Source organism: Egretta garzetta, unplaced genomic scaffold, assembly GCF_000687185.1.
Source record: "Egretta garzetta isolate BGI_Z169 unplaced genomic scaffold, ASM68718v1 scaffold847, whole genome shotgun sequence".
NCBI classification, from domain to species: Eukaryota; Metazoa; Chordata; class Aves; order Pelecaniformes; family Ardeidae; genus Egretta; species Egretta garzetta.
In genome coordinates, this window is record NW_009260364.1 from 480,225 (window position 1) to 495,647 (window position 15,423).

Here is a 15,423-nt window from a genome sequence, read left to right on the forward strand (position 1 = left end):
TAGGGAAAGCGTGGAATTCAGTTCTATTTAGGATTCAGTGGTATTTTCCTACTTCTGTTATAATCCTCTGATTTTTTTTTTATTTGATTTTTAATTTATGATCTGAGGCTATTTAGACAAAACAATTGTGAGGATGATGATAAGAAAAAGGTATTATCACCACTGAAATATGAAAAATTTTTCTTTAAGATATTTGGGAAGCAGCAACACGTTATTTTTAAATGAAAGTCCATATCAAACTATTTTAATTGCTCTGAGAAACAGCACCCTCTTCAAAAAAGTACATTTTCTTAAAAAGGAGTTGAATTACCACTGTTGTGAAGGAAAATCTGACTCACCAAAGAATATCCATTTAAAAAAAAAAAAAAAGGAAAAGTAACAATTTTTTAAAATTCTACTGTAAATAGTTTGTATTAACTAGAAAAATCAGTTTAAATATAGCCAATTTTTACCAGGAAGACGACTGGTTTTATAAACCACTATTTTTATTAACAGAGTAGTAATAGGTCATTTCCAACACAAATTACAGTTCACAACATGGGAACCCCTGATTACATGTTTATTACATTTAGGGAGAGTCCAAGTAGAAGTATGAATTCAATACAAAGTCATAGTTACAACCACGTATAGAACAGAAGGTCACAGCATTTGCACGCAAGAGGCGTTACCACACATTGATTATTTCATTGAACAACAGGCTTGCATAAGAAATCCATTATAAAGACTAGGAAAAAAAAACAGAGTAAGACTACTGCAAATTGCTTACCAATATCAATGTATTTTGGGTCCAAGGGAGTGCCAATAGAATTGCAGAGAACCAGCACATACTGTATGGAAATAAAAGCAAGTATCATTACTACCACATTTTTTGTAAATTAGTAAACTGTGCAAGGTTTTCTGTGAAGGTGTATCTCCTAATCCACATTTCACACAATCTAATGCTGATCAGCAACAGAAAACAGAGGGACCATGACTGCAGTAAACATAAAGCACCATAAGCATGAGAGTAATGAGAGATTTGCCAATTAGCACTAGAAATGAAGCCAAGCACAGAACAAGAAAATGACCAGCTGTTTTAAGCAAAGGAGCAAATCTACCAGACAAAATACAATACGCAGGATGTATTGCCAAGCAGGGTTCACAGATAACATGGGGGCAAGACAGCCAGTGTCCCACCCCTGCTCTGCGGGGCACACACTGCACTGCGGTTATTTATTAGCACGATACACCCGCCATTTCTCAGTGACTCAACCCTCACCTAGCCGTTCATGCAAAGGATAATCCAGTAGGATGCAGACCCCCTCACTAACTTCCAGAAGTTAGGACCCTTACTCTATTCTTTGCAGAACTCTGTCTTGTTGAACCTCCAAGAGGGCTACAACATGGGGAAAATTGTGAGTAAGGCTATCCTTCCACCCTGCAATATCACAGATACTACAAAACTGATGAGTTTTGTTAGTTTTGCCCTCCTTGTAATCCTGCTCAGGAGGGCTTTGATAGCAGAGATACCTCAGATTGGTCTGTTAAACTCAGAAAAATGCAAATAAATAAAAATTGACCTAGACACCGATGCTTCATTATTCTATTTATTTTTTCCAGACCTAAATCAAGGACTAAATAGCTTCATGATGACTGCACAGGAAAATAAAAGTGTCTTGAATGAGAAGTGTGGAAATTAAGTAGCAACTTTTACTGTAAAGTCTTTAGATTTAAAAAAAAAAAAAAACAAAAAAACCAAACAGGGCTGCCAAAACTTGAATCACCCAAGAGCTGTTATCCTGACTCTCCAGGAAATGGAAGATAATTAGTTCTTCATAGCTCTTTCATCTCCTGAACAATTAATGTAATTGTGCTAGCAGACTATAGCAACCGTACAGCTCACCCCTTCAAACTGCAGGTTGATAGCTTATTAATTATGTAAGAATGGCAGAATTTAGGTTTTCAGCTAGTGTATGAACTTCATTCTTTTAAAGAAAAAAAGATCTGAACAAGGATTTCTTTTAATTAAATAATATATTTTTCTGGTTCTGCCACCAATAAACACCTCTCAAAACCAGTATTTTTATTTTTTTGTTCATGAGTTAAACTTTACATCAGCATTCGCAAATTTCTCTTTTCCAAAAAATATGCTGAGCCTCCACTTCTGTAGGAAACCACGCCTGGCTTTTTAAACTATTTATTGCTTATTTCCTTTATTTTTATACTAATTTTTCTCTGGTAAATTATCCCAACATTCACTCTTTAATTAATTTCTCTTTTGTGCCCTTTTTACTTACTTCTAAAACTCTTAAGTCAGTAGATCGGGGACTGCCAAGTATCTAAGAGGCTGCATGAGCTACACAGGGTGGTGCCAGGACAAGGGAGTTTGCACTGTCTGATTTGATCAAAGCAGAAAGCTCAAGCCTGGCTATGGGTATCAACATTAAGCTCTTCATAACTTCCTGACATTCACATCCGCTTGCAATACCTTTTTGCCCCATCAGCTATTGCTTCACATTTTGCCGTCCTGAAACCACAATTCTAATGACCCAAATCTATTGCAAAACAAATCTGGTTTTCAGAAAGCAACTCTAATGAACTGCTACCCAAGGGATAAGCTTGCTCCCTTCATTTCCTAAAAGCTGACGCCCCCCCGTGTTAATAATTACACTGGAGCCATTTCGAAAGAACTGAAAGATGCTTATTATCTGTAAATTTCAGATGCTAAAATTAAATCTCTTTATGCTCAAAAAAGTTAGAGTAAATCCCTCCACTGTTTGTTTCCTAGTTTAAAAATACAACCCAGAAAAATCTGATTTTATTGCACTCAGTTTCACCAAATGGTTTTGGCCGTGTATACCATATTTTCAATCCGTATGACAGTACACCATTGATTGCACAACCAAGCAAAGCAGCGCTAAAGCATTTTTTTACCGTTGCACCAATTGACTCCGTCTCATGCTCCTCCTTTGTAAGCAATATACAAGCGATACAGAAAATAATTCAGAAGCGAACACAGTAAGAAAAACCATGTAACAGTTAGCATCACGCTAACCAACATACATTAACCAAAGGATACATTAATCATATAATTTGTCACTACATTTAAAACAAACAAACAGAGCAGTTTGTAGTAACATGTGATTTATATCACCTAAAAATTCCTATTTTTTTTCCACCTGTCACTGATTAAATATTCATTACCATTCTGATGCTCTCCTGCTTTAGCTTTTCTTTGGAGAACTCTTCTAAATATTTCTAAAAGAAATATTGTAGGCTGCAGTTTTCCTTAGGTTACTAACGGCTATAAGGAGTTAAAATACAGAGGCAGTTAATCAGTTCTGCACATTTTTGCTACCGCTTTGTTGTTTGTTGGGGTTCTTTCTTTTTAACCACTGAGCCCATTCAGGTGCCATTCTGTCAAATGACAACCGAATGACTCACTCTGAGACAGATTCAGAATTTTACATTTCACCTTATTCTGGCTGTAAAGCACTGACATGTGGAACAGAGCGTTTCAAATGAAAATTAGAAGACAGACTTTACCTGAGGTTGATTTTCATCTGCTTTAGTTGCTAGAACACAGAAGTCTCCATAAGTTGTTATGGAAATCAAGCTCCTGACGTATTTCACATACTTCTCATTGTTTTTTGTGTCCCAAAAGACTACACAGTATTCTGGACGATCAGGTCGGGTATACGCATAAACAACCGTATTGGAGCAGTAACCCCACTGCCAAGAGAGAAAATTTTGATAAAACCTACCAGAAATTATAAAAATTCAATAATAAATTGTTCACAGCTATGAAAGAATTTATTTCATAAACACAATCAGTATTCAGTATTCTTTACCTGTCAAGTGATGAACTGATTGATTAAAAGTATATGAACACAGCTCTGTAATAAGTTATTTGCATAACATTAAACTATCAAAAGAAGCCTTCCCATCATGCAGAACAACCTTTCGCAATCAGAATTGGAGGATCGACCTCAAAAATGTGACAAGATCTCACTTCCCCTTGTTCCTTCCTTGTTCGGTGGGCACAGAGAAATACCCACTGTGATGATGGCTTTTGCCGTGAAAATGCTTGCTCTGTAACTCTTGATTTAGAAACCCAAAGTTGATTTCCCAAGGGAAATACAATAAACACCTCAAACAGTGCAATTCCTGAAGCAGACAAAAATAAGCAATTATATTAGAGCACTATAATAACTCACATCACCTCTTCCATATTAGCAACATGAGAAAAACTCTCCCTTCCCCCCAGAAGAATATAATAATTCATGTGACAAGTAGGAGAAAGGGCAAAAAGGCAAAAGAATGGAATATCCAAACACTGTAAAAACCATGAAGATGTATTTTATCGCTTTCAACTGATTTAAGTTATAGAAATTAATAATGAAAAGCCTTTCTATCAGAAAGGAGGAGAAACTGACAAACAAATGAGATCTAAAGGAAACCACTTAAGGATGATGATGCAATTCTAGAAAAACTAATAGAATTCTCTGCATCAGCATTTACTACAGAGAGAAGATAAAGCTTGTTAGAGAGCTGGCCAGAAAGATTTCCACAGTCTACAGGGAATGAAACCGAAGTGATTAAAGTATCAGCAAAAGAACTTTTAGAACAGATCTATAAACTGAATGGTAATAAATTGTCAGAACCCAACGGTTTTCACTCAAGTAGAGTTCTACAGGAATTCAAACGCGATGCTGTGGAACATAACCAGAGGAACAGGAGTGGGCAGGTGTAAAAAGCTTTATGATTCTGGGAATCACAAATCAGGAAATCCAGCTTCAATGCAAGGTAGAGACGTAAAAAAAAAAAAAAAATAGTAATAAATAATGGAATTATATGGACATGGATAAATGCAACACACTGGACAGTCATGGTTTTAGCCCTGGAAGTTGTATGTCATTCAATTATTATTATTGTTATTATTATTTATTATCTTTCAGAGAGGCAATAGGCATGCAAATGAAGATGGATCCAGCTGATATGACCTGCTTGGATTTTCAAGAAAATCAAGCTCATTTTGGATACAGGAAGAAGAAAAGGATTGGAATAAAGGTAGTTTTTGACAACTGAGAGCACTACCTACAGGATCCTTCCCAGAGATGCAAACTGGAACTTAAACTATTCTGAATACTCAAAATTTATATGAAAAGAGTAAATTGTGAGGTAACAAGTCAGTACACTGTAAATCATGCTTGTCAAATCCAAGAACTGATTTCAAGAAGCAGAAAAGGATCCCAGAATGCTGGATGATGACGGTATAAAACGAAAAGCAACGTAGATTTGAACAAGGTAATATACACCAGAAGAAATGTAACTAGAGCTAGACTCTAAATTAGTATCACAACTCCAAAAGGATACCATGTAAACTATGAACAGTTTAAAAGAGATCAGCTCAATTCATAGTTTTTACTGTCATATTAATTTAGAACTCCCTTTCTCTTACTATGGTAATACTTGAAAAATACAGGAAACAGGATTATTCAGAGACTGGTAATCTCCAGGTCGTTAATTCCAATCCAGACTAAATTAATTACAGTTTTGCATCCCTACTATTTAATGACTGTCACCTTTTAGAATATCTAGTTCCTAAAAAGGAGTCACTGATACAATCAGAAAGAACATAGTGATAGTAATGTGTATTATTTATTGAAGGACAACACATATCATTCACCATAAAAATATTTAACACTGAAACTGAGTGTACTACCCCCAGGTTAAGAGTTTCTTTGCTACAGAAATAAATTAATTTCAGTACATGTTTTTCCACTTGAAATATGCAAAAGGAAAAAAAAAAAAAAGAGCTTACACATACAGTTCTAAAACTAAGGTTTCAAAATATTATTCATTTGCAAACTGTGCCAGATCTTGAGATACACATGGTCACATGGATACTGATGAGTTTAAGAAAAAGCAATAGGCCTGTGTTCCAGCTGTTACACATTTCCCAGAATAAACATTAGGTAGCATTTCCTGCAAGGCTAATTTCCAGCTCAAATTTCCAAAGTCTTTTCCAGCAGATTTACAACAAACTATTTGAGACTGCTTCCTAGCCGATTTGTGTTTATAAGCCCCTGACCAATGATTTTGCACAACCAAGTGGAACAATACATTTCAATATAGCTGCAGTATGTTCCTCAGATTACACTCTCGCTCTCAAATCACAAGTGGCTACGCACTGATGATTAAGGAACATATCCTGTGCTGGGAAAAAAAAAAGTATACAATACTGTCTACTGGACAATAATTGCTACTTAATAGTCCTAACTCTTTAAAACAAACAAACAAACCTATATGGTAGACAAGATAAAAACATTATTTAGAATTAGCCACATACATGCTTGTAAAAAGTATATTGGGAACTGAAATCTAAGTAGGAAGTACGCCTACCAGGTTGCACTCATTTCTACTGTGTTCAGGCTTCCACAGAACTCTCCTGGTTCAAACTAATAATTCACCACCAAAAAGTGGCAGGAAAAGTAAGGCTCAAACAATTCTCACTGTTATCACTTAGCCCACTCAGCAACGAAAACACTGGAACCTTACCTATATGACAGCCTCAGTTACTACCAAACTTAGAATCATGCCCAATTCTGTTAACGTTAACAAAGCATACATTTCCTTAATATGAAAATAAAATCACAAATTCATTATAAAAGCAATGGCTAAGTGATTCCATCACCAAGACAGACGCTCACGCTCCACTAAAACTTCAAGTCAGTAGTGTTGATCAAACAGTAATCACATTAAGCACTGATTTATATCTTAAAGAAAGCTACTTTTTCAACCCATTCAGAAAGAGAATATATAAGAGGAAACTTATTAATACAGCTAAGTGAAACATTACTACATACCTTGTAATCTGGACGAATGTTTGCAAAATATATGTAAGAATCGACAGCTAGTGCAATTTTCAGTCCACTTCCCTCCCAAGACAAGGCAGATATCTGTTTGCCAGGAACTTTCAGTGTGCGCAAATGCTTGTTTAAAGCAAGGAAAGAAAAAGATACTGAATTTATCACAGCAAAACCACTCTAAAATACATAAAAACCAGTTTTGATAGTTGATGAAAACCAAACATAGATCTTCTTTACAGTACCCTTTAATGACTCCCAATTACAATACACCTGCAAACAAAGGGGGAGATATTTAACGTGCGTTACCATAAAGTGTTCTTTTGCCTCAATTCTTTTTTTTTTTTGTCAGAGAGAAAGAAAAAACAGGACTGTGATAGTTCAAAGCACACTAAACACCTACATTTTGGCATCCAAATTCCACCAGTAATGATCACATAGACAAAACACACTAAGATAAAAGAACATTTAAGTTATATAAGCACATTAAATATTTTTACCTCACCAAACGGAGTATAGAACTGCACAATGTTTACATCTTTATCTTGACAAGTTGCTTTTAGGGACCCTGCCACCGCCAATACGCTTCCACAGTGGTTCCACTGAATACATACTACATTCATACCAGTGTCAATCAAAACAGGATCTAGTTTTTAAGAAATAAACATTAAGAACATGAACACAAGTAGACGTTCTGGGTCAAGAGCAGCTCAGTAATTGGCACCCCACATTTTGTACCTACTGTGGTCATTTTCATCTCTCATTATCTGGCATCTTCCATTGTCATAACAGACAGCAAGACAAGGACAATCTGGTTCAATGTAGCCTTCTGTGCCGTGATACCAATGTATTCCAGCAATACTGAACGCTCCAGTTAAGTTCACCAAACAACTCAACTTCATTTTCACCTAGAGAAGAATGGTTAATTATGTAAAGTCATATACAACATGCTATTTAGATGAACAACTTATAACTCTACTGATACCTTGCAAAAAAACAGATGTCTATGCAATTTTTTTTCCTGTCCCAAGAAAAATTTTCACATTCTCAAAATTTTAAGATTTTGAAAAACTTCCTTATTAAAAACCAGATCAGACACACAAAGACATATATTTTAACTACAAAAAAGTACTTTAATGTTGGCATTTTCATTCTTTGAAAAGCAACTTAAAACCAAAGAGAACAAAAAAACCACAAACAATAAACCCCACCACACACACACAAGGAAGCCCACTGGAACTTTGCAAAAACTAAAAATAATTTCAAACCATTCCTGGCCACAAGATTTCTTTTTTAAAAGAAACCTTTTGTCAGCTTTTTCTTGATAAAAATCTCTTGAATAATGCATAAAAATAATCGGAAAAAATAAGTGTCCAAATTAGAACACCAATTAAGATAAGTTTATTTTTGTAATAATTAGCCCTGTACATCTGGTAACATGGGTAGGGGCTTTTTCTGAAAGGTAAGAGTGCACCTGGATCACTTGGAGGAGGTCTACCAGATAAGTCATGGAATGAAGGGAGGGAGAAGAGGACAGGGAGGGGGAGAGCGCAGACAGCCACACATATTGTTGATAAAAGGGGGGGGGCAACAACAACTTATTTAAAGAATTTCAGTAATTTACAGCACATGCTAGAAACATCATGACTCACACAGTGGGAAGAATGAAAGATACAATGGAGGGTTAAAGAAAAGAAAACAGGAAGAGTAACAGGCACTTTCGTACGGAAGGGAAGAAGAAAATTCACCACAATAGACATCTAAAAGTCAAGAACATGGTTCCAAGTACGTTGTTCTTTTTAAAGTCAGTGTTTTACTTCTGTTTAGCATTTTGTCACAGTCATAATTCAAATATTCCATGTAAGTAGATAAAAATAAGTAAGTAAACCAAAGTTATAGGAATGCAGCAATATTATAGTTACTTCCTTTCATTTTTCTACTTATTACCAGGCTTTCCCTGAAGCACGTAACATTCCTTATCTAATAAAGAATGACAGGAGCAATAGGAAAATAAAACTACTGTTTTATTCTAAAAGCATGCTAGTACTTTTAACATGAGCTTCATTTAATTTAATTAGTATCACCATACATATATTTACATTTTCACTAACTATTCAAGGCAAAAAGGCATTAGTTGAAGTGATATTCATTTAGCTAATAAGAAATAAAGATTTATATTAGAGAGCTGCAGCTGCACAATCTTGAATAAAAACTTTGTGCACAAGACCTTGTGCAGTTCTCAGTACTGAAGTCCACTGACTAAACAAACATGAAAGAAATCAAGAGGAAGTAAATTTTTATGCCTGTTAAAGTTAATACCTTTATTATACCACCATGAACTTACAATAAAATTTCCCTGATTGTCATAAATGTGAATCTCTCCATTTGCCATTCCAAAGAGTAAAACTTTGCTGTCAGAGGACCAGGCCACATGGCACAGGTGGGTACCTTTCAAGTCTTTTCCCCAAATGCGATTGCCTGTAACAGAGCATTGATTTTACTTAATAAATATACCACAGAATTAAAAATAGGATGCAAGTTACCAATGTAAAAATTGAAACAGCTAAGGAAAGTCAAAGCAACAATTAGAAAGTAACTGTTAATTGTATTTATCCAGAGAAAGAGCCACTATGTACACGATACCGAAAACAGAATCTGTGTAATACCACAACGATTAGCAGAGCTTAAATTTTACCATCCACTGATCCAACAATCACAGCTCCATCTTCATATACAATACAAATCTTTTGTCCATCGGCATTCAGCTCATACTTCGAACAACAGATTTATTTCTATTGTTAATCATCTCTTCATACCAAGCACCTATTAGGACCAATGAAAAACTGAGTTATGCTTCTCATTTGATAATCCTCTAGTGGATTCAAGGTACATGCTAATCACTGCATTCAAAGAGTAAAATTACTCTTGATTAAAAAGATCTGCAAATCATGATAATGAGATTTCTTAGCAATATGAATTCTTGAATTTGTTAAAAAAAAACCAAAAAACAAGTAAAACCTAATACAGACACACAAAAAGTTATAAAAGTTACCAAGCAATCAAATTAGGTGTTCAATGAAATGGAAAAACCTGAGAATGGTCTGCTTATAAGTAAACATGAGACCATAGGTCACATATGACTCTGCAATGTAACATACAACAAAAAGATACAGAAGCAATGAATTTTGGAAAGGAATTAAAACCAAAGTTGTTCCACCCTTTCTGTAAAAGTCTAGCAAGACTACACTGTAGTGTACACATTACACAGACACAATTATGGAGAAACCCAGTGTTCAGATGTGAGCTGCTTATTTCCAAAAAGCACTGGACAATGAGGAATGGGAGAGGGGAGCCAAAGTCCAAGACGGGCCCTATAAGAAGAGATCTGGGTTTAGGTAATTTCAGAACTGACAAGAATACACTAGGAAACATAAATGGAGAGAACAATCATCTTTGATAGAATATGTCTTGAGGAATTTACTGATTCTTTTCCAAAACTAAAAGATTATTTATGTGACAGTAGCCACCACATATCAGGCAGAAAGACTAATCAAGTTGTATTCTTTATTCCTGAAATGAGAAGCTGAGCTGAGATTTTATTTGTTTCCGTTTTTCATTAAACAAAAATCCCCAAGAGAAAAAGAAAACCCTTCACTTTCTTTTTCTTTCCCACTTGTGCTGGAAAGTGGTTAACTTGATCAAGAGGTTTGCTAGCTTTCAACTGAATTTAAGTGTACCAAAGAAGTACATGTATGTGTGAAAAGGTCAGGAACAATAAAAGCCAGTTAGAGCAATACACTTGTTAGTCGTATTAGTTCACTGCCATAATTAAACATTTCTGATTGCTTTTATGAAAGTATTTAATTGATATTCTAAGCAGGGTTGCTAAGTTCTTGTACTTCACAGAATCATACAATGTTCTGGGTTGGAAGGGACCCCTAGAGGTCACCCAGCCCAACCCCCCTGCAGGGAGCAGGGACACGGCTAACCAGATCAGGTTGCTCAGAGCCCCATCCAACCTGGCCTTGAATGCTTCCAGGGATGGGGCCTCCACTACCTCTCTGGGCAACCCCTGCCAGGGTTTCACCACCCTCATTGTAAAGAATTTCTTCCTTATAGCCAGTCTAAACCTACCCTGCTTCAGTTTAAAACCTTCACCCCTTGTCCTGTCACAGCTGGCCCTACTAAAAAGATTTTCCCCATCTTTCCTATAGGCCCCCTTTAGGTACTGAAAGGCCGCAATCAGGTCTCCCCGCAGCCTTCTCTTCTCCAGGCTGAACAAGCCCAACTCCCTCAGCCTGTCCTCATAGGAGAGGTGCTCCAGCCCTCGGATCATTTTTGTGGCCCTCCTCTGGACCCGCTCCAACAGTTCCATGTCCTTCTTGTGCTGAGGGCTCCAGAGCTGGACGCAGTACTCCAGGTACTGCCAGCATGTCTGTGCTTGACGCAGTTTGCAGAACTATTTAAATATTACAATGATACCCAGGACAGAACCCACACAAAGAAGGAGTGCTTTTTTTTTTTTTTTTTTGTTCAATATACTATTTTCCTCCAAGGGAAGTAACAGAGAAAAGAAAATAAGAAATTTAGAGCAGTTTACCAAGCCTATGGCCAAGAACTGATATCTTCTCCTACGGCAGCTCAGCAGGACAAATGCCTTTTTATTTGTGACTACACTACAAAAAAACGTAGACGAGTATTACAATAAAAAATTGGAAATTATTTTAAATCTATTTTGAGCTTTACGATCTGCAAGATGAAGTGTGAAAAAAATTGAAAAAATTGTTGGAAAAAAGAAAGAAAAGAAAAAAGATCTCTCACAGCATAGACTATTATTCCATCTCAAATTTGTCCTGTAGAATACCTTTATACAGCATCCACACAATGATGAGTCCATTTTGATCACTGGTAGTCAGTTTTTGATACTGTTCATTCCATGTCACCACTTGCACAGAACCTAGGAAACGATACAAAATTTTTCTTTACACCGTATAAATAAGTTAATAAAAACCACCACATAAGTTAACCTGAAGTTTTTCAGAAATTTGCACTGCTGGCTTTGACTTAGTTTTAGGCATTCTTTCTGTATCACTCATTTCCTCTTTCAAAATTCTGCTAACCAGCTCCTTTTGCTTCTGTATTCACCCACTTGAGTAACATCCTCTCCAAATTCTGCTCAGAATGTTGCTTCAATATGCAAAACCCAAATCACAGTTTTGCGGTTTCTGACCACCTCTGACATGTTAGTCTGGGAAGCTGACAAAACTTTACTGTTTTGGTTTTTTCTTCCTCTTAGTAGTTTGATCCTCAGTAGTGCTGCGCTATTAAAACAAAATCTCTGTCATGATTACCAAAAAGAGTACTCTACACACAATTCCTTCAGACCCTCAAGTCTCATATGGGTTCCTACTCATAAATATTTGAGTTGACTTGAAACATCTTCATAAAATCATAGAATGTTTAGGTTGGAAAAGACCTTTAAGATCATCAAGTCCAACTGTTAACCTAACACTGCCATTCCACCACTAAACCATGTCCCTAACAATTTCTAAGCAGCATTTTATTTCATCAGTTCAACACTGGATATGAAATTCTTCAGCATTTCAGTCGTGAACTTTATCAACAGATGCAATCAAAGATATCCCAAATGTCAGGGATTTTTGAAGGTAACAGTAATTTATTTCAGAATTGAAGACATCCGTTCAAAATATCCACTAAATAATTTCCTCATAATTCATTTTTTTATCATATTTAACCAGGCCCTTAAAATAACCTGACTGTTGGCAGGTTTCAACTACAAATCCTCATAATTTAAATAACTTAAGGATTTTAGCATTCTTTTCATATCCCATTTTCCACTGATGATGACCATGTAACATTTCTCATGCGAGAGTTTAATTCCTCCCTGTCTAATTTCCCCGCATTCAATTTTTACTTTCACACACTATCGTTCTCCAGCCTGTTTTCAAACCTCTCTAAACTTTGTCTGTGCACTATACTGCAGTCTACATACGTACATTCTGTAGTTTGTCAGTAAAGGGAAAGTGAAGATATATTTAAGACAGAGATCAGGTTTACTGAACTAACTTCGATTTCTTCAGAAGACAATGTAAAGCTACCATAACACATAAGAAAATCTCATAGACATTATCAAAAAAAACAGGCTTATCCACATATGTGTCACTAGAAAAAATGCTTAAGAAGGCGTTTAGTCTCATTTCTCATTTTAGCTTATCATACAGAGGTTAAAACTTTCTATATACAGTGTAAGAGAAAATTGTTCTTTTAAAAAAAACACAAAACAAAACATAGTAGAACATCATTGTTTCTTTAACTCAGAAATTCCAGCATCAACTGCCCACCAATTTAGATTTTTCTCTTCCACTATAAAGTATTTTTTGTCTGTCATCTACCAAGGCAGTATGTGAACAAATGTATGGGAGCAAATGTCTCATGATCTTTTATGTAAACACCTACAAATATATTCCAGTCCCATGCCACTGATTAGCAATTCCAGATTAACCATGCTGAAGTCAGAGATAACAAATACTGTACCAGTAGCATGGCACAACTTAAAAAAAAAAAAAAGTTCCTCTGTAATATGACACTTACAATAGCATGATCCACTTAAATAGAAATCCATACTTCCTTGTCAGGATAATGAATGGGGACCAAATAATTTGGAAAAAGCAAAACGTGAGGTACTACAGTACTTGACACAAGTTAGGCTGTAATGTCAAAGTTCACAGACTTAACCTTGCAAAATCCATAAGCAAACTTTAAATCGTAACAGGCAGAGCAGACGCTGGTCCGTGCAGCATGCGTTCTGCATCACACATACCTCAGTTCTCCTGGCTGACATGGCAAGGCTAGATCAGTTTGATTTTCAACCAACTAATTCACTCACAGATCATGAAAGATTGCCTGTAGGTCTTTCATCAGAAAACTTGGTAAAAATAGATAGCCAAGCTGTTACATACCCGAGTTGAATACTCATAATCTTTATTTCTGGCTTGTAATAAAAAGTTATAGCAAAATTAGTCTGTCAACTTCATAAAATCTTGTACTTTTTTTTAATTCTAATCAAAAGTACATTAAATGCCCAAAGACACTTACCACTATGACCTTCAAGAGTTTGGTTCACAGAAAGATTGCTAGGAGCTGCAAGTCCCTTTATTTTTGCTTCATCTAAAAGTAACATAAATAGCTATAAAATAAACCTAATAAAGCATACATATTACTGTATTACATATCAGTACTGCAGCTCTAATCACTATTTACACAGATAGAATTCCTTCACCTAAAAGTACATAAATTGTAACTGCAGGTTGAATTTCCCACCCCTCAGTTCAATGTGTTTGCTATTCACATCTGTCATCCAAATTCATACACTCCTTATGCTCTAGCAGGTTTTCAGGAAAAAAAACAGCAAAACAAACAAAAAATGCCATGACAAAAACCATGGCTATCACATTTCTTTACATTCAGAAAAAGGTTTAAAAGACTTTTAAAGTGTATTAGATTTTACTTTTCTTGGAACACATTTATCTAAAAAAATACACAGCTTTCTCCCTAAAATAATGAAGATGGTAGAGAACATCCAACAAAATCAAGAAATAATGAAATAAACTCCAAAATAAACTGGTAGCCTATACAAAAAGAACAAGAATGCCTTGAAGAAAAAAGAAACACCAAAGAAAACTTCAGCAGATATAACAGGTAGACAAGTTACCTGTGTGCCACGTAAGCCAAGCTGGAGGAAAACAGTGTTCAAAAGAAAGAGACAGCACATTTGATGTTTATGCAAATACATAAATATCTATGTAGAGACTTAAAACATAGGCAACTTTGTCAAGTAATTTGTGGAAGTAGTTATGCTTTCAGAATTCTGCAGTGTGGTGCATTTTGCTCTTAAAAAAAAAAAAAAAAGTCTCATTTACCTGTCTGTGTTTCTAATTTTAAAACTTTCAGTAATCCACCCTCTCCACCACAGGCTATGAAACCTTGATCCTTATTCCAGGAAATACATCTTAATCGAACATTACCAGGAATCGCAATCTGAAAAAGAAATCTTTTGCATCTCTACATAGTTCTAAGAATCATGTTTTATTTTAAAATACTCTATTTGAACACCTCAAAGACACCTATGACAGCACAGAAGATAAACTTATTTCTATCAACAGATCAGGACATGCAAAAAGAGACAGAAGACAATTAGAATGACACACTAGTGCAACACAACACTTCAGAAAAGGGAAATCGAACAGATGCAGTAAATAATAACAACAGGACATCTTCAAAGCTGTGCAGGGAAGGCACCATGAGCAACAGAAGAGGTGAGAGGGATCACAGAGTGCACAGGGCTTTGCCACGAGCTGGTCTCCAGCTGAAGAGCCACGTCCAAACTCTCCTGGGGAGCAGCTGCCTTGGAGGCAGCCGAAGACCAAAGAAACCCCGAACCCAGGCCGAGGGGGATCAGGCAGCACAGAGTAGGCCAGCGCTCTGAGAAGGGACCAAGCCCACGGCCGCACCACCAGGGCCAGCCGAGCCGCAGGGGCCGCAAGCAGGGGGAGGG

At 36.2% G+C, this 15,423-nt stretch overlaps 1 protein-coding gene across 1 annotated transcript in view; it reads right to left on the reverse strand.

Moving 5' to 3' along the window:
• WDR35 (WD repeat domain 35) overlaps nt 1-15,423 on the reverse strand; it is a 47,741-nt gene that overhangs the window by 28,459 nt on the left and 3,859 nt on the right. The window contains 11 exon segments of the mRNA XM_035898494.1: nt 767-827; nt 3,526-3,711; nt 6,849-6,974; nt 7,349-7,494; nt 7,591-7,756; nt 9,193-9,326; nt 9,544-9,612; nt 9,615-9,671; nt 11,713-11,805; nt 13,965-14,036; nt 14,789-14,930. Coding sequence (XP_035754387.1) covers nt 767-827; nt 3,526-3,711; nt 6,849-6,974; nt 7,349-7,494; nt 7,591-7,756; nt 9,193-9,326; nt 9,544-9,612; nt 9,615-9,671; nt 11,713-11,805; nt 13,965-14,036; nt 14,789-14,930 — 1,252 coding nt within the window.